The sequence below is a fragment of the Aulostomus chinensis genome, chromosome 9, assembly GCF_037954235.1.
Source record: "Aulostomus chinensis isolate RoL2024-O1b breed Wild chromosome 9, RoL_Achi_v1.0, whole genome shotgun sequence".
Classification (NCBI taxonomy): domain Eukaryota; kingdom Metazoa; phylum Chordata; class Actinopteri; order Syngnathiformes; family Aulostomidae; genus Aulostomus; species Aulostomus chinensis.
In genome coordinates, this window is record NC_141328.1 from 2,168,127 (window position 1) to 2,194,267 (window position 26,141).

Below are 26,141 nucleotides of genomic sequence, written 5' to 3' on the forward strand. Positions count from 1 at the left end.
GTCATTAAAATAAAACGACGTTTGTGGCAGTTGAAGCACTTGTAGGAATCCAATGTACAGCTTTTTATCCCCATCCTAACCGTTGGTGCCCGTGTACTGGTAGATGTAGTTCCGTCTCTTTCCTAATACCGCCTCTCTGAACTGGACGTGATACGTCAATTGGACTACATTTCCCAGCCCTCCCCTGTGGCCGCGCCTCCGCCCCCTCCCGCTCCCTCCGCCTTCTCTCCCACTCCACTGGGCCGCGAGGAAGTCGCAAGATGGCTGATGTCGCTTGGAAGTAATGTTCCCCTCTGCAACATGAAGCCGTGAGCGTGGAAGACAGCGAGGGAGGCACCATCGGGCTTTTATTTTTATTTTCTTTTAGTTCATTTTCTTTTATTTCGTCAAACATCCATCTCATTCCGCGTCGTGTCCGCCCCGGACTTGTCTTCGGGAGTTGACGCGTCAAATCACGCCGGGGACCCTGCCAGCAGCTAACAGCAGCTAGCCACATAGTTAGCAAATAGAAGTGCAGCTAGCCAATCAGCCAGGAACACTGCTAGTTAGTTTGTTTTAATTGGTATTCGGAACACTCGCGAGCCAACAACCTATCGATACACATGTGCTAAAGTTTGCTTGAAGGGGCGCAGAACAAATGTCATAAAAATCGGGCTGTCAGAGACAATAATCACAATTTTGCTAGCTGCTCCGGGTTAACATCATGTCCGCGAACTGGCCATCCAGCCTGCGGTTTGCTAACTAATGCGCAGTATTGCATCTGTTTCATGTGCAAAAACCAGCAGGATAATAATTTGATGGGAGTTTCTGGATCATATTCACCGCCCAGTGGCAATTCGGTTTTTAGCTGCCAACTACATTTTGGAAGCTGGTAAAGCCAAATTATGGACACGGGAAACGCGGTGAACTTTTTCTGCTTGTAGGTAGCTACACTGGCCTTGCTGGCACCACACCAAAAATCCACAGGGATGGACACTAAACTCAACACCCACGACCAAAACTGAGAGTCTCAATATCTGGCAAAAAAAGTAAGGTTAGCCGACACGGTTGCACATCAGTGCACGGTGACTCATTTCAGTCGTCTGGGCGACGGATACATCGCTTCGTTAACTGAACCACAGCTGATACTTTCTACTCCGGAGACAGTTAGCTCGCAGATAGCTAGCTCGTCTCGCCCCACATCACAGTACAAACACGGCGTACAGAACGTATTCCGAGCCCGCTCCCGGCCAGACACACAGGCTCAACAACACCGTCATGGGAGTGCAGGGCTTCCAAGAGTATTTAGAGAAGCGTTGTCCCGGGGCCGCAGTCCCGGTGGACCTCCTGAAGCTTGCCCGTACAGCGGCTCGTCAGCCCCCTCACCACCATCACCCACACCACCACCCACATCACCCAGGGCCCATGCCTCCCCCGCCCCCGCCTGCCAGGATCCTAATCGACGCTGACTCCGGCCTGCAACGCCTCTACGGCGGTTACCAAACGGACTGGGTGTGTGGTGGCGAGTGGAACGCCATGCTGGGCTACCTGGCCGCCCTGTCACAGGCCTGCCTGTACCAGGGTGGTCTGGAGCTGGTTGTGGTTTTCAACGGCACACTGGGGAAGGAGCGCTGGCCCGAGTGGGCGCGGCGAGCTCAGGGCCAGCGACAGACTGCGCAGCTGATCGTCAACCACGTCGGCAGCAAGGCCACCCCGCCTCCCCGGGCATGGTTCCTGCCCCCGGCCTGCCTCAGCCACTGCGTCCGCCTCGCCATGTTCCGCTTCCGAGTGCGGGTGAGCAATGTGATAGCTGACTGAGGAGGTTTTGTTTTTTTTGAGTGTGGTCATTTCATGTCATACGTGCTCGTTCCAGTTGCACGCCCATGCCTAACTAACGTGCCCAGGAGCGGCTGAACTCCAGGTTGAGAGCGAACGCCACCTCAGAGTCCGTGTTGGACGGACCTGTTTAGCGGTGTATGGGAAGACAGCCCTGCTAACAGGTTGTGTTCTGTTGTAGCCAGTGCTGAAGCGTGTGCTGGGATAGTTTACTGGGAGGAGAAATGTACTCACTGGTGTGGGCAGTTGAACCAGTGGCTGCTCCAGTCTGTGCATTCATTGTATAGAGTGGTTAGGATCACGTATTGTACCACTTGACCTGGTCTAGCCTATGAATTACATAACATGAACTCAATGAACCCTTCATACATTGTTGAACAACTGCTGAGTGGATAGCCTATTTATAGGCCCCCGGTGCCTGTCAGTGTGATGACTTATGTTGTCAATCGGTGGGTTATTGGGAGGATGCAGAGGACCTGCTGCTGACACAGTCACATGTTGAGAAACAGAAAAGAACCACTAGCCTAGAAGCTTGCAGCAGAACGTCCCTGGGAGAGGGAGAGTTTCCATCCAGACATGGAGTCCCACAGTGAGGCTCTGACTGACTTCTGCATCATTTGCATGAAATGTGATTTAGTGTTTAATTTGAGGCTTGCAGTAAACCTCTGATTACTTCGCCAAGGTTCCCTAATCAACTTTACCTACATTTGTCTCATATTTGCCTTTGATCTTCCTCCCCATCTGTCTGCATGCTGGTATTAAAAAACACAATGCTGTAGTGAATCCTAAGAGGATTCTTGTTTGAATAGAAAATCCCACCCACGTTACAGTACAACCCACTCTGCTGCTCCTTGTGCTTGTAGAGCATCGTTACTCACAGATCTCATGTGTACTTGTTTGTCCAACTTGTCTTCTGAGAAACTGTTTGCACGCATATATTTAGCAGCCTGGACTTCTGCTCCATATTATCAGCTAACGGGATAAATTTTAAAGTAAGAAATTAATGTAGTTCTTTGATTTTTGCAGTGATTTGATAACCATTGATTAACATAATTCCCCGTGACAATATCCTGCTGTCGCTAATTTGCCAAACATGCACTCTACTACCAGCTGGGCCCTGTGGGCACACGCGAGCGGTTAGAATGTCAGACTGCATTCGGACTCAGGTATGGACATTAAACTGCTGCAAAACAAATCATCTTTTCTCAGCAATAGTTTTATTTACCGTTATTTTGTGTTAATCACTGAGGGTTTTGTAGCAATGTATGACAGCAGTGTATGGTTACGTGCGTGTTACACTGCTGTACCGTCAGCGGATTGCAACTGCCAGTGGCAGATATGTGCTCATGTGGAAGGTTCCTTGAATTGTCATTTGTGAATTGCCCTCAAAGACGGCGTGATGAAGGTCTAGAACACTTCAAACAGTTGTTACTACTCTCATCTTTTGTATGTAATTTTCTGTACTTTTCTTTTGTAGTTTTACAGTTGATGTGTCCTAAGATTTTACACTCATCCGCTGAAGGGGAAAGGTTTCTCTCCCTGAGGCCTGAGTGTTGGCTGTGATGCTTTTGGAACATTGCAACATGTCTGCAGCCCATTGTGGCCCATTGTTTAAGGTTCTGAATTCTGGGTCGTGGCGGTGGAGAGGCTGAGAAGAATGATGTTGCTGATGCTGATGCTGATGCTTCTTTTTTTGGAGTTTATGTTGCTTTTGTTCATCTTTGTTCCCCGTCATGTGCGAGGGAAACAAACAAACAAACAAACAACAAAGCAATGTAAATATGACTATTACTTTATTATTATAAATGTTAGTAGTAGCACTATAACCTATTATAACACGATAATTGAGGACAGTATTTATCATATATATTTGAAACTATTAAATTTGTCTTTAGCCTCTGCCCTTCGTGAATGCAGTCTAATGTTTCCTTCAATGGGGGGAGGATTAATTTTTTTTATTAACATCATTAAACCGTATTAGAAACCCATTATTAATCCAAGCAAGATCTTTGTAAAGGTTTTAAATCCCTGCAAGCGCTGGTTGGCTCTGAGCTTTACCTTCATCACATTTTGATTATGTTGCAGCGCTGCTAGCTTCCTCGGTGGTTGCTCAGGTTTACAGATTTGATCTTTGCCGAGTCTTTTTGACGCTGTTCAAGATGTTTTTCCATCGTTTGTGTGAAATCACACAGAAACAACTACAGTGTTGTGTTTCCATAAATATGACTGAAACCTGATACATGGCGTTGTCGGATGGCTCTTAAACAAGTCGGCGTTGGCTCTCAACCTCCACCGAGGGAGTGTTTTGATTGGGCCTGACTGATGTATCTGCAGCTCGATAGACTTGGTGGCTATTAGCCTACATCAGATGAACACTCATTGGTCTGGAGCAGGCAAAGTGGTTTGGTGGTGTGTTTTTAAAAAATGATGTCATTTTTGACTGGAACAGTAATTTATTGTATATTTGATTTACAATAAAATATTCTGCCAACAAAACATATCTTTGTCACAAATGTTTAAAGATCGAGGCATCGTTTACATCTTAATATAAAGATGAAGCTTTTCGGTTGTAGAGTTTTGGGTCGGGCCCTCGTTCTCATGACGTAGCAGGCTGACTGTGTCCGCTCCTCATCTGCAGGTCGTACAGACTTTGGAGGACCACCACCAGGAAGTGCTCTCTCTCTACAGGGACTATGGATTTGCTGGCCTGATTGCTCAGGACTCAGAGTTTGCCCTCTGCAACGTACCCGCCTACTTCTCCTCGCATGCTCTCAAACTGAGCTGGAATGGCAAGAACCTGACCACACACCAATATCTGCTGTCTGAGGCGGCCAGACAGCTCGGCCTGAAGACTCAGCACCTGCCCTGCTTCGCTGCTCTGCTGGGTGAGGGGCAGCGCTCTCTCACATGCCTCCTGGCTTACACTCCAAATCATATGCTCTCCCTAAAAACACACGCTCCTACTTGTGAGTTGTGTATGTTGTTGTCTTTCATTGACACAGCAAACAGTTGAAAGCTTTTCCTTCTCGCAGGAAATCATATTCTGCCTGATGAAGACCTGGCTGCCTTCCACTGGAGCCTGCTGGGACCAGAACACCCACTAGCTTCTCTCAAGGTACCATGTCCTCCTCAGGCCAGAGTCCTCACAAACCACTTCCTGCTCTAGCAAAATATTAGCAGTTTGGCAGAGAGTGTTTTGTTTAATGGAGGGAAATTGAATCTCACTAGGGTAAGTAGAGATAATGAAAATATGAAATGAAAAAATGACTAAGTGGTCCAGGGTAACGTTCCGATGTACAACATGGAACACAAATGAGAGACTGAGTGGTGTTAGCTTAGCTACTAACAACAAGCTAGCAACAGAATTGCTTGCCCTCTGCTCAGATTTAAGTCAGTTCTCTTATCAACCCCTTGAGTTTCCTCATAACGGCGAGTAATCGAGGGATGGATCACTGTTTCGTCCCTGTCAGACACGTCAGTACAGCTTCCTGGGCCGGCGGTATCAAGCAGCCCGTTGAGCAGTTGGTTTGATGAATTGCTTTTATCAGCTTTTTATGTGTAAAGCTTTCGTTGCATTCACAGGAGCATCTTATTGTTGTTGACTCAAGTAAATTTTTATTATTTCACCTCACTGCAGCCTCTCTGCTGGCCGCTCTCAATGCAAAGAATGTTTAGGTGAGAAACCCTGATTTTTAGAATGTGCATCCATGTTTTGGCAAATTCCACGACATTCTGTGATTTGCAGACGGTTCCATTATTGTCCAATTTCACAATTTTTGGGATGTTGAGAATGTTGATGCTGCTGTAGTGACCAAACTGACAAACGTTGTTCTAGCAAATGAATCGCTGCTGTTGCTGTTGGCAGGGATGGAAGCTCCCTCCCTCCTCCTCATATCACAGCAATGCAGATTCACACGTTATTAAGATCGTAGATGACCTAAGCAATTATTAAAAATGACTGGAGGGCCCAGGTAGCACCAAATCCGTGTGAAGAGAGCTTTTGTCTCCACATGGTACAGCATGAAAGTGCAATGATTAATTTACATCAACCGAAAGAACCCACAATCTCATTTGCTAAATCAGCTCTCAGTCACTCCAAAGATCAATATGCCGGGAGGTGGCTGACACACACCAGAATTTCTGAATTTCCCCAAAGATGGGTTTTGTTTTGGTTTTAATGTATTTATTCCGCTCATGACACCTCACAAATCCAGAAATGGAAAATAACAAGACAATGCTACGTGTTCTCAGGCTCCCGCCTGTGTAGCGGCAGGACTGACTGTGTCTCTTTGCCATATGTGATAGTAAACTAAACACTTTTGGGGTTTGGACCTTCGCCTAGACAAAATGAAACATTGAGCTCATCTCACACTCGGCAGTGAAGACATTCCTTCGTTACAGTCCTAATAGGTACATGGATTTAGAGCTTTGATCAGTCCCTGTAAAATACCCACATTGGCAGTTCTGGCCGGCGAGCATCAGAGGGAGGTTTGTCTTTGCTCTCATGCCTGGTAAAAGTGAACAGGGAATTTATTGTGTGAAGAGAATCAAATGTGCCAGATTACCTGAAGTGACGGCGTCTCCTGAATGTTGTTATTCTGACTTTTCACATTTGTCTTGAAGAGAATATTTGAATTGCTTTGGAATTAATCTCGCTAATGAGAATGAAGCAGAATTCAAAATACGAGTTAGAAGATGTCATGAAACTAGTATGTTTTAAATTTGTGTACGTTCGGGAACTAACGTCAGTGATGCATAGAGAAATGGCTTTTTTGTGAAAATATCACGTGGGCATATTGTGTCATAGAGTGTGTGTGTGTGTGTGTGTGTGTGTGTCGCAGTAGCAGTCTGCTATCTCCACGGTACCATCGGGATTCTGTTCTTCCGCCCTGTTTGGGTCAGAATTCAGATCCAACTGTTGTCTGCCTGAGATTCTGCTGGTTTCTTGTCATATCAGGTCAGATCTGTTGTGGGCTGTTTAGCGTTTGGAATCAATTAGGTTTAACTGACTAATTCTGCTATTTTTTCTGATTCTTCATCCCAAATTGATTCCTCATCAGTTTTCTGTGGAGGAGAAAGTAGTTTTGTCTGAGTATGAGAAAAGGCTGTGTGACTCTCAGAAGGGACGTCTGCCTGATGACATCTGAATACCAATAAAACAATTGACGACAAACCTTTTCTGTAAAGGAGGTGGAGCTGATGGGAGAGCCGAGCTAGCTTGCTGCCTGAGAGCGAGTTGTAGCCAAAGAGTTAGCTGTAGCAAAACTGTAGCCAAAGAGCTAGCTGTAGCCAAAGAGCTAGCTGTAGCCAAAGAGCTAGCTGTAGCCTGATAGCAGTACGCAACAGTTGAGAAGAGGAGTTTAGAAGCTCAGAGGAGAAGGATTCCCGTGTGTCTGACAATCTGGAGCAGCTGTCGAATTCCATCTCTAAGGCCAGGAGTGTCTCGACTTTACAGTCCAACATCAACACAAACAGTAAACCAGTTTTGCACGCGTGCCAGTGTGATGGCTCCATCCCTCCACCTTCACCCGTTTATCTGAAGTCGGGTCATAGACGTAGCAGCTCCAGCAGGGGGATCCCAGACTTTTCTTTCCCCAGCCACACCCCACCTGGTCTTTAGTCTGCCCTGCATCCTCCTCCCAGCTGGACGGGCCTGGAACGCCTCCATAGGGAGGGGCCTAGGTGGCATCTTGACTAGATGCCTGACCCCCTCAGCTGGCTCCTAGCAGCAGTGGCTCCACTGAGTCCCTCACGGATGTCTGAACGTCTCACCTTCTCAATGAGGAAACCCATGTCAGCCTCCTGTACTGGTGATTTCCTTCTCTCAGTCATGACCACAGATGAGTTAAGGAACCATCTGATGTCATTTCATTGTGGCAAAGAAGCACAATTCTGAGGGACAGAGTCAGAGGTCTGCCATAGCCAGTGAGGTAAACTCACACCAAGGTGGGAAGGTGATACGACTGAGGCTTAGGTTTCACCCCTTTCATGGTGGACAGAACAGAGTGAGTGTGCTCAGGCAGAAGCTGTGCAGGTGCACTGACGCCCCCTGCTGCTGAGTGACTGGTATTGTGTTGTCTGGCCATGAGGTGAAACTCCTCCACATTTTCAAAGCCAGGTGCTGACACCCCATCTCATTTTTGTTTGACTCAAAATGTATTGAAGTATGGTTGCAGACTTTGACAGTTTGATGCTGCCATTGAATGTATGGACAAATAGGTTGTGAAATAAGAGGGAGACTGAGGCCTCTACATTTGCTGCTGTGTCTCAGGTGCGAGCCCATCAGCTGGTGCTGCCGCCCTGTGAGGTGGTGATCAAGGCTGTGTCAGAGTACGTCTCCTCCATTAAAGACCTCGGAAACCTCGACGCCATCGCCAGAGATGTCTTCAAACAGTCACAGGTGCGTTCACCAGGGAAGTCCTCACATATGTCACTGGGGGTGAATTTGAATATTCAGCCCAGGTGCATTAATGTGTCTTAAGTTAAATGAAAGGTAATCATTTTATGCCCTGTTGGCTGTCATTGACAGTTTCAAATTCTTTACACATTAGTCACATGATCAGATTTATTGGCGAGTTGAAGTTGTAATATACCTCAGTGCTGTTTATTCCCAAATGGCTGAAATCACGCTGTCACTCATTCCCTGATGGCGTCCGTGACGAGCGCGATAGTGGTTGGGCCGTTGTTTTTTTTACAGTTTTTTTAAATTTTATTTGTTTTGTTTCTTTGGCTGTTTTTGTTTTATTTCTCTGCCTTCTCCAAAATTCACTGTAAGAGAAGAATTAAAACACAATTCAAAGCATGTGGAAATAGGAACTGATATTTAGTCAGCCATGTTGTGACTGTGGCACATTTCAAGTCTGTTACGACTATTAATGTGCACATGTTGACGATCTAGGATGTTTCATGTGTTTTTATTCAAAAATGTGATCGCGTAGACCTCAGTTTGGTTAAGGTAGCTGGGAAACGCTGTTTGCTTGTCAGCCTCTTCCTCAGAGTGTCATCTTAATCAGGTTAATATCTCTGTCCATGTGAACGTCAGATCCATGTCCAGGTTTAATTTGATGACTTGTTGACTTTAGAAACACTTTGACAGGAAATATCCATCAAGTTTAAACATATTGCAATTGCCAAAAACAAGTAAAAGTTAAAAATGAGATGAAATTAGTAATATATAAACAAATTTGATATTTCCTTGTCGAGCAGACACATTGTGAGCTTCTAGTAAGGGCGGCCAGGATTTATACCTCTCGAGACCAACAGCATCATTGCAAACCACAATGCAGTATGATAACCCTTTTCTCTGGAATGTCTTGTTCTGATAAGTGTTGGAATCCAAAATTGTAATTGGAAGATAAAACCCAGTGCTCCGTTTCCCCCACAGTCTCGTATGGAGGACAAGGTGGAGCGATTCAAGAAAGCTGTGGAGTATTTCTCAGCTGCCTCCAAACCACGATCGCCCAACATGGGGCCCTCCTCCTTCATTTGTGAGTAATGAGCTGCTCAGGGAACAACTCTAGACTCCTGTAGTCATGGTGGGAAGACTAATCTGTTTATGGGGAAACAAAGCATCTGTGTCTTTGTCTTTCCCTGCTCAGTACCTGGGTTTGGACCCACTCCATTTGGGGGACCACCTGGCCACATGGGACCGATGCAGCCTGGAAAGAATCAGGTAGATACCTTTGATAATCCTCTTTTATCTGTAAGTGTTCTCTGCTTTACTAGAACCTGCATGTAGAAAAGTAGATTAAGACCGTCCTCTTAAATCCTGGCATGTTCTCATTTGAGGGAAAACTGGCAAAGGGAAGAGCTGCGATCCTTCCCGTCCTGAATCTACTCACCCAACGTGATTAGATTCTTCTGGGTTGATTTGACGTCAAATTGGTCTTTATTGGTTCCTGTCCCTGAGACATCTTCTCTCCCTCCCTCTCCTGCATCTTTTCTTCCTCTCCTCCCCACCAGTTCCCGCCTCCCCAGGTCCCGGGGTTAAAACCACCTTTTCAAAATGCTCCGTATGGACCTGGCTCCGCCCCTCTGTTCCAGAACCCACCGCCAGCATCCCAAGACTGCAATGATTCACTGACAAGCAAGATGGGCTTCTCTGACTGGTCAGCTCCATATGATTCCACTCAGGGGGGGGGTCGTTTGCCAAATCATCACACCGGCACTCAGTCTGGTCCCTCGCCATCTCCTTCCTCATCATCAGACGGAGATGAACCCAACGACAGCAACACAAAGTAAGACACAGGACAAGTAGTGGCACGTTGACAGGATATTAATTAAGACAAACTGGGACCGCCCCGAATGCTCAACTTAATGTTTGGCTGTGAGAAAAGTTTGAGTCGGACGAGTTTTGAATGGTCAGATTGTCACCGGAAAGAAAAGAATCACTTCTGCTCTGACTGTCTGCAGCGCTGCGCTCACAGAGCAGAAATACTTCATTATAAGGAGGATTTTTACTGCGTGTGTGCTTGTATCACATGTTTGTGTGGTACCAGGAACCTGAGTTACAGACAAATGAAAAAGTGGCTGCACTGTGAGAGGAAACGAGGCTGTGGGAATGAATGAGCTGCTCACAACTCAACTCATCTTTTTAAATGATGACAACAGAAGATTAGTATGTGGCCGTCATGGCTGATGTTTTGATTGGGGGCCACAAAGTATACACCAGTATGTACTGGTATACACCGGTATGTACTGGTATACACCGGTATGTACTGGTATACACCGGTATGTACTGCTATACACCGGTATGTACTGCTATACACCGGTATGTACTGGTACTGTACATTGTATGGTACTGGTAGAAAAGGAGGATGAATGGACAGATGTTTGTTGTAAGTGTTGAAACGTGTGACCCCTGATTACCGAAAGAGGAAGAACGATAGTAGAGATGGAACTTTGTACTATGAACAAAATGTTGAGATTTTTTTGTCATGCTGGCGTTCTGACACAGAATCATGTCCGCACTGATCGTGTTTTTAAGAGTGGCAGAAGAATGAGGCCTAGAAGGAGCCTGGAAGTGAATTATCCTTGTTGAACGTCCTGTTCTCTTGTATCAGCGTTGGTGGTTTGTTTGGGGTTTTAACCAAATTCCTGAAATAAGATCTGTGTTTGATTCAGGCTTTCAGCGTTTTGTTCTACAGCATAAAATAGGTCAGGAAATACACACTTATGGAAAAGCGGTGCTAACGAGTGGCTAAATGAGACTGTTGAGGTGTTGAGAACGTTAAACACCCTCAGGTAGAAAACACAAGTGCGAATCTTACTTGCAGTGAAGCTGAAGTCTTGTGTCTCCGGTGTGGTTTGCTACTGAGTTTATTTTCTGCAGTAATGAAAAATCCATATATGACCCTGGACATGTGTTGGTAAACCCGTGTATGAGCTGTCTGTCTCAGCCCTGCCAGCCAAGCTCTTTTTGATGCCCCCAAGAGATGAAGTTAAATAATTGGAGTAATCTAATAAAAACGTGATGGCATGTCGACTAACAGGCTGAGCAGGTGCAGCTTTTATCAACTGACAGCAAACTCCTGATGTGGAAGAAGAAACATGACTTTAGGCCTCTGCATGTTTAGACTAATCACAGGGACAGCTTGGGTTTCCCAGTGTGTTGGCCACAATAATAGCCTGAAGGAAAAATGGAAAGTTCTGGTCAAATACTCGATTACTCTTAGAAAACCCTCAGAGCTCTGTGGCGAGTGGCTTCGTGTGACGTTCAGCTGAACGTCTTGCTTGAATATTGACAAAGAAGTTTGATGCTTGGACTTTGGACTAAATTACAGCTCCACCCTTTTATCATTCTGTAAGTTTATCTTGAGTCAGTCAGCCAATATTTAAACTGAACTCTATTAAAACACCTGCACCACATTTGAACCGACCTGCCTCGCCACTCCCCAGCTGTCCGTGTTTGCTTGTAACGTTTGTAACGTCTCCAGTGCACAAAAGGAATTTCTGGCTTCACCTGTCATTCTGCTGAAGAAGGAATAAAAGCTCTGGTTTGTTTGTGTTTTGTTGAGCCAGTCCTAAATTGTCATGGGCGGGGCTAAGCCCAGGATGCATCGATGGCGCCCTGGTAAAATAACATCTGGGGTAAACCCCGTTAAACATACCAAAACCCTGTCAAAACTTACCATGTCCAGTCTGGAGGTTGCTACTAGCTAGCTAGCTAGCTGGTTTCAGGTAGAGAGCAGGACTGTGGAAAATGGCAGCATGCAGAAAGTGGAGGAGCAGAGAATGCTAACTGAAATAATCGCACAGTGGCACGTTTGTACTCCAAGCGCTTCCAGGATATTTCATCATAAACTTGAGGTTTGAAAGTGGTGAAATGTAACCACAGAACAGTCGCACGGTTTCTACTCGCCCTGGTTCAGAGAGAAAAGTGAGAGAATGCACATCTTCCATCATAATTGCTGTGTGTTTTATTGGGTGATTGAAAAATCCTATGGACTGTTGAATTTACTCAAGCCCTAAAAACAACCCCCACATCTGGTGAACTCCTGCAGTATTCATGAAGATCCTAGCGACTGGTTCCTAAATCTATGATGAGTTCAGCAAACTGTGACAGCAACACTGACCGCAGCAACTCTGCTCCACTGACCGCTTCCTCACCAGCTTTTTGTCAACAAGCTTTTGATGTAAAGTAGCTGAGCGACAGTTCCAGATTAAAGGATTACAGCTCCTGAGGAGACGAAGGGAGCCGCAGGGCTGATCATCCACAGGGAATATAGGATTGAGGAGTTTTTGTCTCTCTGCATGTTTCGTTGACCCATTAGTCAAGAGGTTGGGATTTAAAGGTCAGAGTAGGGAATGCGTACATGGATACTCAGCTTTAAGGTCATTACTGTAACGATGTGAGCATTAAACGCGCAGGACGACTAAATGTTCCCTCCTTCTCTTAGCCATCTGACGGACAAGCCCTCTCGGTGGGAGGATCCTGCTGGAAGGGGGGGCTCGGCCTCCGGAGACGGTTCCCAAGGCAACGGGAGCGGGTCAAACATTCCGTCACTGCTGTCTATGGCGACGCGGAGTCACATGGACATAACCACACCCCCTCTGCCTCAGGTGGGTCTGTCTGTCTCCTGCTATTTCCATTCATCTGTTTGAGATGTATCAGATAAAAATGTGTCACACATGGAACGTGTTTTTCCTCCCGCTGGTTTTAGGTTAGCGCTGAGGTTCTTCGTGTAGCCGAACACAGGCACAGAAGAGGACTGATGTACCCACAGATTTACCACATATTGACCAAGGTAAACAATCGACATGTCATCCATGTTTGACGAGTACACTTGGAAGCACTTCCATCTCCTTTAACAAGGGTTACATCTTATCCCTCCTCTAATCGCCCTACCACAGGGAGAGATGAAAATGCCAGTGTGTATAGAAGATGAGTGCAACTCCGAGCTGCCTCCTGCCTCTCTGCTGTTCCGTGCTGCCCGACAATATGCCTACGGCGTCCTCTTCAGTCTGGCTGAAACACACCGCCGCCTGGAGAGGCTCGCCCTCCGGAAGAGGGCTCCCTTGGAAGGTAGGTGCATCTCAGGGGGCAAAGGTCCCAATCAAAGTTTAGGTGGATTTAGTGTAGAGTTTCTTCTTGGGTGACTGACTTGAGGGATTATTTTCAAAATGGTTTCTCGTCATTTCACATGTTGGACCCTTCATGGACGCAGGACTTGTTGACTGGGGCTGACGTCTAAATCCATTTCCGTCTTTTACGTTGTGTCTCTGTTCCTTTAACCAACAGGGATGCGCTATGTTGATGATTAGATATCTGCTGGTGCGTCAGTTAATAGACAGCGTGTGCAGCGTTGAGGTTTTCTGACCTGTCATTATTAAAAACATCATGTCAAGTCAGGTTTATTTGTGCGGCGCCAAACCCCAACCAAAGTTCTGTCCTGACTCTGTCCAAGTAGAGCAGGTCCAGCACCTCCCTCCTTCAGTGAACCTCCACCCAACAATTCTCCATCAGCAGCACATCCTGCAACAGCAGCCACCAGAACCTTCCTTTACCAGGCAGGAAGGTGGAGCAGATCCAGGATCAGTGGGGACGGAGAGAGAGCAGGAGAGCAGGACAGAGACAAAGACAGAGAATGGAGGAAGACAGAAGGAGAGAGAGGGACAGAGATAAAGAGAGAGAATGGAGGAAGAAAGAGAGACAGAAGGAAAGAGAGGGACAGAGACAAAGAGGGAGAGAAAGGGAAGAGACTGATGGACAGAGACAAAGACAGAGAATGGAGCAGATTATGTCATTCTTTGGAGAGTCAGGAGTGCCGTTTTAATGTTCAGCGTTTGTCCCCTGAGCAACCACAACCACTATCACCCTCATAGATGATTCAGGGAAGTTAAGACCGTGAAAGCTAGAAGGCCGACCAACAGTTTGTATGTCCGAACCACGCGTCCTTACTAAATCTGTCTCTGTGTCCCAGTTCCCCCAGTGATTGTCAAAGAGTGGAGCAGTGGGAAATCCAAGTCTGCTCTGACGCCTGAACTGGTTCCGGCCCTGTGTTTCCGGGAGTGGACCTGCCCCAACCTGCGGCGTTTGTGGTTGGGTCGTGCCAGTGAGGACCGCTCCAGGAGAACCAGGGCCTTCCTGGCCTGCCTACGCTCTGACTGCCCAGCCCTCCTCAACCCAGCACAGGTCCCACAGCATCTGCTGCTCATGTGCTGCGTGCTCAGGTGTGACATCACACCACTGGTGCTTGTTAAATGCCTCCTTAAGTCATGTGCGCGTTGTCGTCTTGGTGTAGTTAGGAGTGTTCATGTTCCCCTCAGTATGCTGTTGATGTCAACCCTGCTGCTGTGGCGTTAGCTCCGTTCTCCTTCCTCCACAGGTATATGATGCAGTGGCCCGGAGGAAGGATCCTCCAGAGACACGAGTTAGACGCCTTCCTGGCTCAGGCTGTCTCCAACCAGCTCTACGAACCCGACCAGCTCCAGGAGCTCAAGGTTGGACACCACCCTTCTTTTACATTTGGTTTAGGCACAGATGAATTTCCCTTTTTTGTACAAAGTAATGCTACAAGACTGAAATCTTGACTGCAGAGATCCTTCTTACGTTTATCCTGTATCTGACAAGAGAGACCGTATGTCGTGTGTTCTACTTGTCCTGGTCAAACCCGTCTCTAACACCGCTACTTCCCATCTCTACTAGCTGACACCAATGTAGAGCTGCTGTCATTGTTCATTTGCGTGGCTGTCAGGTGGAGAAGGTGGATGCCCGTGGCGTGCAGCTGGCTGCTCTCTTTATGGCCGGTGTTGACACAGCGCTGTTCATCAATGATGTGTGTGGCCAGCCATTGCCATGGGAACACTGTTGTCCCTGGGGCTTCTTCGATGGAAAACTGTTCCAGAGCAAACTGGCCCGGGCTGCTCGTGACCGCGCTGCCTTGTTGGACATGTGTGAGGGGCAGGTACAAACTCCAGTGTGTTCCTGAGCAAATCGCCGTGTGTGGTCTGCTCATGGTCTTTAGTGTGTGTGTGTGTGTGTGTTGTGTGTGTGTGTGTGTGTGTGTGTGTTATCCATATATAATACCTGCAAGCTTCAGTCACGTCAGTCTGCTCTCTGCATTGCAGGAGGAGCTGGTGTCCAAGGTTGAGAAGATGCGTCAAGCGATCCTCGAGGGCATCAATCTGTCTCGCCCTCCTCCTCCTCCCCCTCCTCTTCCACCTCCTGCCTTCCTACCGCCTGCCATGGTGCCCCCTTTCTACCCCATGCACCCCCTCTACCCTCCCCGCCCTATGGGCGGCATGCCTCCTCCTCATCACCCGCATCATCCACACCACCCAGCCCAGCACAGACCCAGAGCCTTCCCAGGTAGAGATGCTCTTGTTCAGTCTTCTCGCGCACACTCATGTTTTAAGTGATACTTCACCCACGAAACAAGGATTTGTGGTTCAGTGCTACCAGAACAAGTTTGATCAGTTGAATTTAGCAGATGGTCATGCTGTCCTCACTCGTTCATTGTAGTGCCAGACCTGAAGTGTTCCAATCTGTTTTTAGCCCAAGTCAAAGTGTTGGTGGATTACTGATCATACGGCTGGATAGAGAATATGTGGATTACACATATTTGCTGTTGTCAGCCATCAGTATGTCTTAGTTCAAGGCTTAATATATGTGGCTGTGTCTTTCTGGAGTCACAGAGAAGTCATGCAGGAGGGAAAAAGAATCCTTGTGAGCTTGAGACATCTGCTTGTTGCCTTAAGCCAACTTCAGCTCTAGGGGAGATAAAGAGACATCTCCACAGTAACAAGATTTCTCAGTAACAGGCTCTTTTCTGTCCTCAGGCATTCAGTCCATCCCTCCTCAGGGAGGGAAACTGGAGATCGCTGGCATGGTTGTTGGCCAGTGGGCTGGGAACAAACCGGTTCGTGGGAGAGGGGGCTTCAACATGCAGGTGGTGTCAGTCGGAGCAGGGAAAGGGTGAGTTGATTGTTATTATTTTAATCAACAACTTGCATGTTTAGAAGTACCTCAAGTCTTGTTGACCATCGTTACAGTATCAGTAATTGAAGCAGTGAAGCGTCTTTTATGTCTGATGCTTCAGTCTGTCACTGAGGCCGGTCCGGTGCCTCCATGCTGCTTTCATACTTTGGAACTCTAGAAAAGGTTTGTATCATCGACCAGGAGCAGGCTGGTCTCAGATCAGTGGTTCATGAGTGAAGTGAAATTTAAAGACTCATCAAACAGACCAGAGGACGAGCAGCATTGCAGTGAGGTTCTGTTGATGCCCGAGAACCTGGAAACATTGGCCTCCTCCTCCTCCTTCAAGACCTGCTCCTCCCAGACCTGCTCCACCTCCTCCAGACCTGCTCCTCCCAGACCTGCTCCTCCTCCTCCAGACCTGCTCCTCTTAGACCTGCTCCACCTCCTCCAGACCTGCTCCACCTCCTCTCAGGCTTGCGTCACCTCCTCCCAGACCTGCTCCACCTCCTCTCAGGCTTGCGTCACCTCCTCCCAGGTCTGCTCCACCTCTAACGGCTTTGGTGGATGCCTCCTCCTGCTCCCGTAAATAAACATAAGATGTGCCCACCCACCTTCACCTGGTGCACGAGGAGGTCCATTTCTTCAGATGACCAGCACTCCCTTCTCACAAGTTGAAATGCGTCCACCACTGAAATAGCAAGATGCCAAGTCCTGGTCACTGTGAGGTGATGGTTCTGGTTCTGCTTCCCAGGAAAATAATATCAACCGACACCCACAGTCCCTTTAAACGTTGGCACAACCGTTCGAATGGATGGTTGGTGTGGATTTAACACAGATGAACTCAGAAGCTCCAGCATGGACTCCCATCGCCAGCCAGGCCTGGCCGAGCCCTAAGAATGCCGTCAGCGCTGCTGACAGTATTTGTATGTCTCAACATCTCTCTGTTTGTTCACCACAGGAGGGGGAAAGAGATTCCAGCAAAACTACGGGGAGGGAAGAAGGCAACTGCCAACAGATCACAGGTATGATCACAGCAACATTTTACTCCAAACTCCGCTGTTTGGGTGTTGACCGTCAGACACCGTGACAAAAACAAGCGGTGGCAGCATGAATTAAAGCAACAAGCAGGATTTGTTGGAATCAGCGAAGAGATCCCTCAGGTTACGAGGGCCGGCTGTCAGTAAGCCAGCTGTGCCGGCATGTATGAGCTGAGGGTTGCATGTTTAAAGTAGGTCAGCCTGGGACATGTGGCGGGCCTGGTTGAATATGTTGGCATTTTGTTGTCTGTGTGTCAATATTGTCATTTCCTGTAGAAAAAAAAGAGGTTCTTGCGGAGCCTGGAGGGGCTCAGGGAGAGTTTGCTGGAACTCCCAGCAGTTGGGATGCTGTTGTTCTGGGGTCTTTGCGCCTGATGCTGGACTCTTGAGGAGCAGCTAGACACCATTAACTGTAGAACAAGCTGTGTCGCTCTTTGTAGCCTCTGGCTCTCTCTGTCGTTTTCATATTTTCTGCTTCCTGTGAAAACAGTACTTGTTATTCTACCACTCCCCTTTGCCCTCCTCTGGTTACGCCTCCTGCCGCGCCCACTCTGCTGTGATTGGTTGATATTCTGAGGACTTATGAAGGGCTGGCAAATGTAGTGGAGCACCCTCTCCTCATTTTGCCGGTGCAGAGTTAAGAGTACATTTTGCCGGCCTGGGAAAAGCAACCGGATCCACTTTTGCTTGCTGCTCGCCTCTTTAGTAAAGCTACACAAAGTTAGCGTGCCCTCGCTCCGTTTAAAAACGTTTCCTTGGAGCACCGAGCAGTGTGGCACTGTGAATTGTGCAGTTCGCAGCAGTAGAACGTCTGAAGCCGAAGCAGCAGGAGGAGGCGGATGTTGGGCTGTGTGCATGTAGGGAGCACGCCCATATATGGAGCTTTGATGTCACTTAGAAAAGGCTTTTTTAAAAAAGGTGACACACGGCGTGCAAAGCTGGCCGAACCAGCCCGCAGCGCTGCGCGTCGCTCATTATGTGACGCTTTGGAATTATTTACCTTGAGTATCTGACATTGTAGCAACACTAACAGGCCAGAAGAGGCATGAGAGCAGGATAGCTGCCCTTCAAGGCAGCACACGTCACTGGGACCGTCACTGTGATCGCAATAAAGAGCCGCACAGTGCATGGAAATTAGACACAGTTCAAAGAGCCACTTCACAAAGACTAAACCCAGAGAAGAGACGTTTGGATGCCTGTGAATTCCCTCCCCGTTCAGTGTTCCTGGCTAAAGATACAGTACAGTACGCTGCTGACCTCTGTAGACGGTATTCTGTGCCGCATCTGTTGACATTTTCAGTTCAACGTGGTGGCAGCGCCACTGTTAAAGAAAAAAGCACAAACAAAAACAGCACTTGAGGCCCATTTTCTTGTCTTATACAACTTTGTCTCGTTCCCTCAGCAGCACTGAACGCCGTATCGTGCTGAACCTTCTTAACGAGCAGCCCTCTGCTGTCGGGTTTACATCCAAATGTATCACACATTTTAGTACAATTTACACAACTGTGTGTGCGTTTCTGTCCACAACTGTCGTGTGAATATTAGGTGTTAAAAAGCTGGATGGTAACCCAACTAACAAGAAGCTCCACCACTGGACCAACTGGAATCACGTCTGCGATCAGCCAGCAACATTCGCGTCTGCCGGGCCGATCCCTCGCTCCAGCCAAAAAGGGAGACGAGAACACATTCCCCTTCCTCCCTGTGCAGTTTCAGGGGTGGAATGGGCTTTTAAAGCACTGGGAATACTGGGCCAAGGTGGATCTGATGACTAACCCCCGACCACACGTACTGGGCACCTGCAACACAAGACTTAGACAAATATCTCTGCAGGGCTGTAATTTGACTTTCCTAGAAGACTGGGGAATCTCCACAGAACATGGCAGCTATAATTGTCTCAGTCTAACCTCCTGCTGTTCCCTTCTGTTATGCCCCTCCCAGACGTCACCCCCCCCACCATCCAGCAGTCCCCCAAAGCCCTCAGAGGAGGCGGGCTCCACGCCAGAGGTTGCAACTCAGCAGCTGAATGGCAGCTCACCAGCCTCCGCCATCGGCCAGCCCTTGGAGCTGACCCCCCTGGCCCAGCCAATCCCGTGTGCCTTAGCCAGCAGAGACAACCAATCAGAGGGGGTGGAAGTGGAGGCCCCCTGTTGCCTTGACGACTGCCCGTCAGACGGAGCGCTACAGAAGGAGGAGTGATGGCATCCATGCCGAGATGCACTGCTCTAAAGAAAGTTATCTGTGTTCGACTGCCTTTCCCTGTTTCTGTAGCTCTGCCTGCTAGCTGCTCGCTCTGTCACACGGAGCAGGAAGTGGTGTGAGGTTCCTCCTCCGCTGCTCCGTCTGATGAAGCTTCAGCAGCTAGCAGTCAAAGCAGTGAACTCCCATTTTAGTTTTCTCATGTGGTTTTACATTGTTTTATAAAGAGAGATTTTCTCCACGAGTCTGTAAGCGCCCCACCCCTCAAAAATCCTATTCGCCTCCCTCCTGCACTCAAAGTAAAATTAAGCTTGAAGCTCCATTACCACCCACCACTTGAACGAGCCCCCTCTAAGTATGGGTACCTGTACAGTTAGAGTTTATTTTGTGTTTAAATGGTCCCATTAATTGAATCTCTGCACACAGATGTTAAGCTCGTGGTTACGGTGACAGATTGGATGTGGTTTCCATGGTTACAGCATCTAGGCCTGGTCGCCACGGTTGGTAGTTGTGTGTTGATGCGGTTCATTGCCATAGCCATCTCGTGTAAGGTTACAGGAGCTCAGAGACACGTTCGGAGTTTAACTCTGGACATGTGGCAATCAAAGTGATGTTCCATTTTTCTGTGCAGTGACCCTTGACCCCCACGCCCCTGTACTCTACGGACTAGCAGCACTGCTAAACATGCAGTGTTAGCATACTTGCTAGCAACGAAGCCCTTATGTACTGATTGGTTTCTGTCACTGGAGCACTTCTGCACCACCATGGTATGAGCGTGCTATCTTTCTTTGACCTATGTAGCAAAGCCAAGAGCTTAGCTGTGCTAAGAGACCCCATGAATTAATGCACCTTAAGCCCGAAAGTATGCAAAATTTAACCCTGCTCCTCCAAAAAAGTGCATTATTATATGATCGTCCCAACCCCCTCGTCCCTTTCTCCCAAAGCTTTGATTGTACTGTCCCAACAGAAGCACTTAATGTTGTATTTAAATGTAAGGAATTTGAACAAGCCCCTGATGCAGTTGAATTGACGGTCTGTGAGGGGTGTCCCCTGCGCCGAAGTAAATCATTATGACATGTAGAACTACATTTAAAGGTAGACATCTATTTGTGAGACGTCAGAATGTGAACAGAGTGGTTTCAGACAAAGAGGCACTTTGTTTTAAAAATGTTAAACCACACTGGACAGTCCTCTACCAGGTGATCAATGAAAACTCTGAGGCACCTTCTGGAGTTAAGGCCAAAAAGAGAAGAGTACCGCTGCCCAGCAAATGATGGAGATGAATAGTGATGTGAGGGCGACTGCTGCCAGGCAGAGCTTCACACACTCGCCTCACACACTCACAAAAGAACTTTGCTATGAGCTTAAAGGACTCCTGATGTTAAGGACTCCTGGGAATTGTTTCCCATCTCAGAAAAGTTATTTCCAAAGTGTATTTTAAGAAGGCTCGCCCACAGAGGCGGCCGGTGATGTAAAAGGGGTGAGCCAGCTAAGCCTCAAAGATCCCTCCACCCTTGGGTGGTGATTGAGTCACCGTTGTCATGATGAGAGCTGTTGCCCCACAGAGCTCCGGTGTGTCACTTTAGACCAGCAGAATGCACTTTCCTGCCCCAAAGTCCCTCAGCTGAACCGGGCGGAGGCTTTATGGGTCGGAACACACGTCACATGACAGGGGAGAGGGAGCCCTCACAGCGGACCCCAGTGTGCCGCTCACAATCTGAGACTTCTATGATATGGAATTGTTTTATTAGAGCACTTATGTTTGTATAGAATGAGATGTGTCCCCCACAGTAGCTTTCATCTGACAACGGAAATACAAATGCTTACCAATTTCTAGAACAACTGCGTGTTTCAAAGCAGTAGACCGACAGATACAGGCTGAGAGATGCTGGCCATGAACATTGAAATCTCTTACTGGGAGGTGAAAATGAGCTCATTACATTTAAAAAGAAAAACAAAAACAAAAGGCAAGTCAACAGGAAGCACCTTATTTTCTTACTATGTTGATGACTTGTGCTCTTTCGTGTGCCACAGAATTGACATGGAAAAGCTCTTTGAAGGAAAAAACCCTGACTATATGTAAGTGTCAATGTAGTCGCGTCAGACATCCCCTCTGTTCTGAACTCAACCATTACAGTGAAACGCTGATAGGTGACCCAGCGATGAGTGTAGGCCTACGCTCATCCAGGGGCTGGGCCGCGCCGCCATCTCTTACACCAACACCAAATGAAATCAGAGGTTTGGACTTGTTAGCCATTATTGGTAGGGACTAAGCATACCGAGTGCTGTAGGTGTTTTTAGGTTAAGAGTAGGTACCAGCGTCAGGCTTAACAAGGACTGTAATACTCAAGACACCAAGACTAGGCTAGAGAATATAGCTCCACTGGCCGAAATACTAAGTCTAGAATTACTAGGAGTCATATACGTAACTGCTTTCAACTTTTGACATTAGTACAAATATGTGTATTGCAACAGTACATTGTTAGAAGATGGCTTTTCTGCGGCGAGCCAGAGTGTGATCTCGATGCCCTCTCTCGATTTCGCTCGCCAACACACACACACACACCTACAAACATATACACACACACACACACACACACACAGAACTCGTACACTCGACAGACAGGTATTCAGTTGCATTTGTTACCAGCAGCATTCTCTCTGCTTTCGTGCTGAAGTGATTTCGTGCAGTTCCCAGTGGAGTGGTTGTCAGTTCATCAGAGATCATTTGGTAACACATTCGACTGACCCCAAAATCCCACATCCCAGTTTGCATGTTAGCGGTGTCGGGTTGGCACGATATTATACACACAACACATTGATACACACACTGATACATAGATGTTAAACCCTGAGTTTCACAGTAGCTAGTATGGAAAAAACAACACCACAATACATGATGTAGTGTCCCTCTTTTGTCCTTGTCTGTTTTAGTTCGATAGATATTTGATCAGTGATTTTTATGCTTGTTATCCCACCCCCCCACCCCTGCTATGACACTTTCTCTTGCCTCCCCTCTTCTACCCCCAACATTCATTTCTTTTCTATCCCCTTCAGTCTTCCTCAGTCCCTCATGTAGAACACACACACACACACACACACACACACACGCACAGACTGGAAGGTCGACTCCATGCCCACTGACTCTCACTAAAAGCAGTCACAGACAGATACACACTGGTTCCTGTATTTCAGTTTTCTCTTTTCACTCCTGTCACCCGCTCTCTGCCTCTCCCTTAGCCCTAGGACCGTTTCTATTGGCCGTTTCTCTCTTTTTCTCTTAGGGTTGCCCCGCCCCTTAATCAACCCAACTAACAGTAAAGGTTATATTAACGTTAATAATCAGTTTCTGTATGTATCTAGCCAGAGTCTGGAAAAAAATCAGAAAAAAATCTAAACAGTTTTATTCAATTGTGCAAATGTGTTTTTCTTACTATTTTTAATGTTATTACATCTTCTAATCTAATCCTTCTACCATTGCTTCAGTTAGTACTGAAATACGCTTAGCCAACCTAGAGATTTGAACTGTAATGATTGCGATTTTCCTTACCTGTATTTTATATGGCATCTTTAGACCACTTCACCGTTTATGTACGTTAAGTAAGTATTGCCCGTTATGAATTGAGAATAGTTGTCTGCACTATGTTTGACTTTCATGATACCCCTGATGACCATTTGGTGGTTGACTCATTATCAATCGGAGCTGAACTCTGCGCCCTTGCACAAAGCAGCGAAACATCTCTTGTGAACACCTGAGAACCAAAGTACACCTCGCATCCCCCTCGACCCTGTAACGCCCCCATAGTTCTCCCCGACATCGACGGTTCGCCCCGAGTAACAAGTTCTTTGACCATTATATATGTAAAGACTATACAGCACGTGTGATTTATCCGACAAGCCTGTGAGGTGACGGTGTATTTACACTGTGGTTGTCGCGGAGATGCAGACAGACAGGGAAGAAGGAAGGAGGTGTTCTCGTGAACAGTGAGCGGAGCAGGCAGGAGCCCAGAGGGGCGCTCAGCTTGTGTCGGCGTTGTGGGTCAAAGAATCCTCCGCTCCTGTTGCTCGTTTGCTCTCATTTGTAAGTTCCTCGCTGACTGAATGAAGGCTGTGTGAACCACTGCTCACTTCAGACGGACACTCACGCAGGCAGGAAGGGCGAGCGAGCGCTCAGCCACGCTGCGGTTTAGCGCCCTCTTATGCATTTTTCTTACGTGTCATTGTTGCGCTCTCACAAACTTGCCTTTAACTCCCTGGACTCGTCGAGTCTTCTCTTCTTACGCGGGCATTGAGGCTGTCAAAGTGGCTGAATTTTCCTCAAAACACATCCCGAGATGGTTGCCTATATTAGATGAGATGTGTGAAAAGGTGAAAGGACGACTCGGAGGAAAGCTGAGGGAATGTTAGAAACCGAAAGGTTCATCGGCCCTTTTTTTTTTTTTACATTTATAAGGCATTTCTGCATGAAAAATACACAAACTGCACACGCAAGTTAAAAATCTAAAAGCATTTTTTAAGGCACTAAGTTACTTGTTTGGAAGTTGAGCAGAAATCACTTAATTTAACAGAACAAAAGGATAATTGTGTATTTTTCCATTAAAAATGCCAAATACTGGCTGGATTATTTTGTCTATTTTGATGAGAAATGTATGATCTGAATTTAAAAAGCAATTTGAAGGCTTGGTCTTGGGCTTATGAAAGTTGTGATGGATTCCTTTTTTGTTGTTGTTAAAAAAAAAGAATGTAACTGCGATGCGAAATCTTCATTTTGTCTTTCATGACAAAAAAAAAGCTAGCTGAGAAAAAAAAGGTTGAAAGGAGTAATCGCTCATGAAAGTACTTCGCATTGATTAATGGATCGGCACTTCTACCACTTGACAAGAAAAGAATGACTTTTCAAGACCAGAATCCCTAAATTCGAACCGTCGTCGGTCATCCGTGGAAGAAAGTTTGGTATCGCAACGGCAAACCATCTCAGCTGAGGTGTTTGGGGTAAAATCCACCCTGACGAGAGGAGAGGGTCGGGGATGAAAGCAGCTTCGCCTCACTGCCTGCACTCATGGGAGCGTCTCTGAAGAGCTGGACAATGTTAAGAGAAGCTGAGGTCGCGGAGCAGGAAGGTGTCCATCAGTGTTAACGTCTGTCATACAGAGTGTTGAACAGAGCCAGCAGTTGTGTTGTACCTGTCCTGATCTCTGCAGGATTCTCACAGCGTTTTGTCCAGTTTGAACAAGGGTCCCTATTCTGTCTGTCTCTCTCTACACTGCCACTCCCCCCCTCAACAGCCCCCCAAGCTCCAGTATACCCCCCCCCCCCCCCCGCCCCACACCTCTACTTTGAGTCCTGCTACGGTGCTCAGATGGAGCACTATTGGCTGTTTCTCACCACGCTGGCCAAACATGCCTTCAACATGTACTTCAGTCCCCAGGGCCATCCAAAACTACCTGTGCAGCGAAAAAGGGTAAAAAATTTATCCATAATATTATTGTTATAGAAATATTATCATTATTGCTGTCATAATTATGGTTGGTATAATTTGTCATCATCGTTAGCATTATGGAAGCACCAGACTGTTTGTGGAAAGACGAGAAAAAGAAAGCCTTTTTTTTTTTATTTGTCTGGCTGTTGGTGGTCTGATCTCACAGAGGGAGGGGAGGAATGGTTCAGAAAGAGACAAAGATGGCAGTCATGTTTGTACTGGTTGGGAAATGACTTACAGTGCTGAAATAAAATTTATTCTTTTAGTAAAAAAAAAGTATCTGTTGTGTCCAGTGTGCTTATTTCTAGATTTCCACCTGAGGGGCAACGGACCGTAGCATTCATGGTGGTGTGGAGTCACGGCGCCGTCTGCCCGGACACGCTTCAACTCCACGGTACTGCGGTATTACCGTTGATCACTAGAATGCTGATTATTAACGGTTTACTTGGATGAAAGTTGAATTTTGTCATCCGAGTGACTGGAAGCAACAGGTGGAGGTTTTTTTTGGAAACTATCCACTTGCACTTGTTCTGTCTGACGAATGCAGGCGTGACGTGCAGGGAACGTTCGGTTTCCCACGTTTATTGGGATTATTGAGGATGCCTCTGCGGCACCGCAGTGTCCACTTCAAGTTCTGTTTTACTCCAACAAATGAAAGGAGTTGTAGGTCACATTGCACTTCAAACACGAATCAGTGGGGTAACCCTTAATTTTAGGATGAACCCTTTGGGTGCTGGATCACTTTTTACAGTGTACCAAGAGTTTTAGATCTTTCTGTTCCACATAAGATACATTTTTAAATCCAGTCCTGTGAGATCATCTGTTTTCATTGGAACACTCCCTGCAACCCTGAGCGAGCGCTCACTCGCGCCACCTACACAGCCTGTTTGTATTCCTGCTAATTAGTAGAGGCTGACACCAAATATCTGTGTAAAGGTTTCAGTTATAACTTCCTGATCATACAACACTGAAATTCCTCGCAAAGTTGGACCTCTTAAATGTACAAACAAGTAAAACTACTTGTAGATTTAGGTAAGTTAGGAAAGTAGTTTAACGTTGCAAATACTTTACACGTGTAAACTTCTGTTCTCATTTGTAGACCCTACGAATAAAAAAATGAGTTGAGTACCGCTGAAGCACAAATTAAAGTATTTCTACTGACTGATGAGCAAAACGTTGAGAAGCGCCTTTGATT

At 46.9% G+C, this 26,141-nt stretch overlaps 1 protein-coding gene across 1 annotated transcript; it reads left to right on the forward strand.

The window, feature by feature from the left end:
- Positions 1–232: 232 nt before the first annotated feature.
- Positions 233–25,213, forward strand: fam120c (family with sequence similarity 120 member C). The gene is made up of 17 exons (XM_086213067.1): positions 233–1,773; positions 4,454–4,700; positions 4,848–4,930; positions 8,087–8,215; positions 9,200–9,302; positions 9,414–9,487; positions 9,778–10,052; positions 12,714–12,876; positions 12,978–13,061; positions 13,168–13,339; positions 14,238–14,487; positions 14,643–14,757; positions 15,012–15,221; positions 15,385–15,625; positions 16,096–16,231; positions 17,193–17,256; positions 19,210–25,213. Exons 1-17 carry the CDS (start codon positions 1,258–1,260, stop codon positions 19,465–19,467), a joined length of 3,120 nt encoding a protein of 1,039 aa, XP_086069193.1. The 5' UTR covers positions 233–1,257; the 3' UTR covers positions 19,468–25,213.
- Positions 25,214–26,141: the final 928 nt, after the last annotated feature.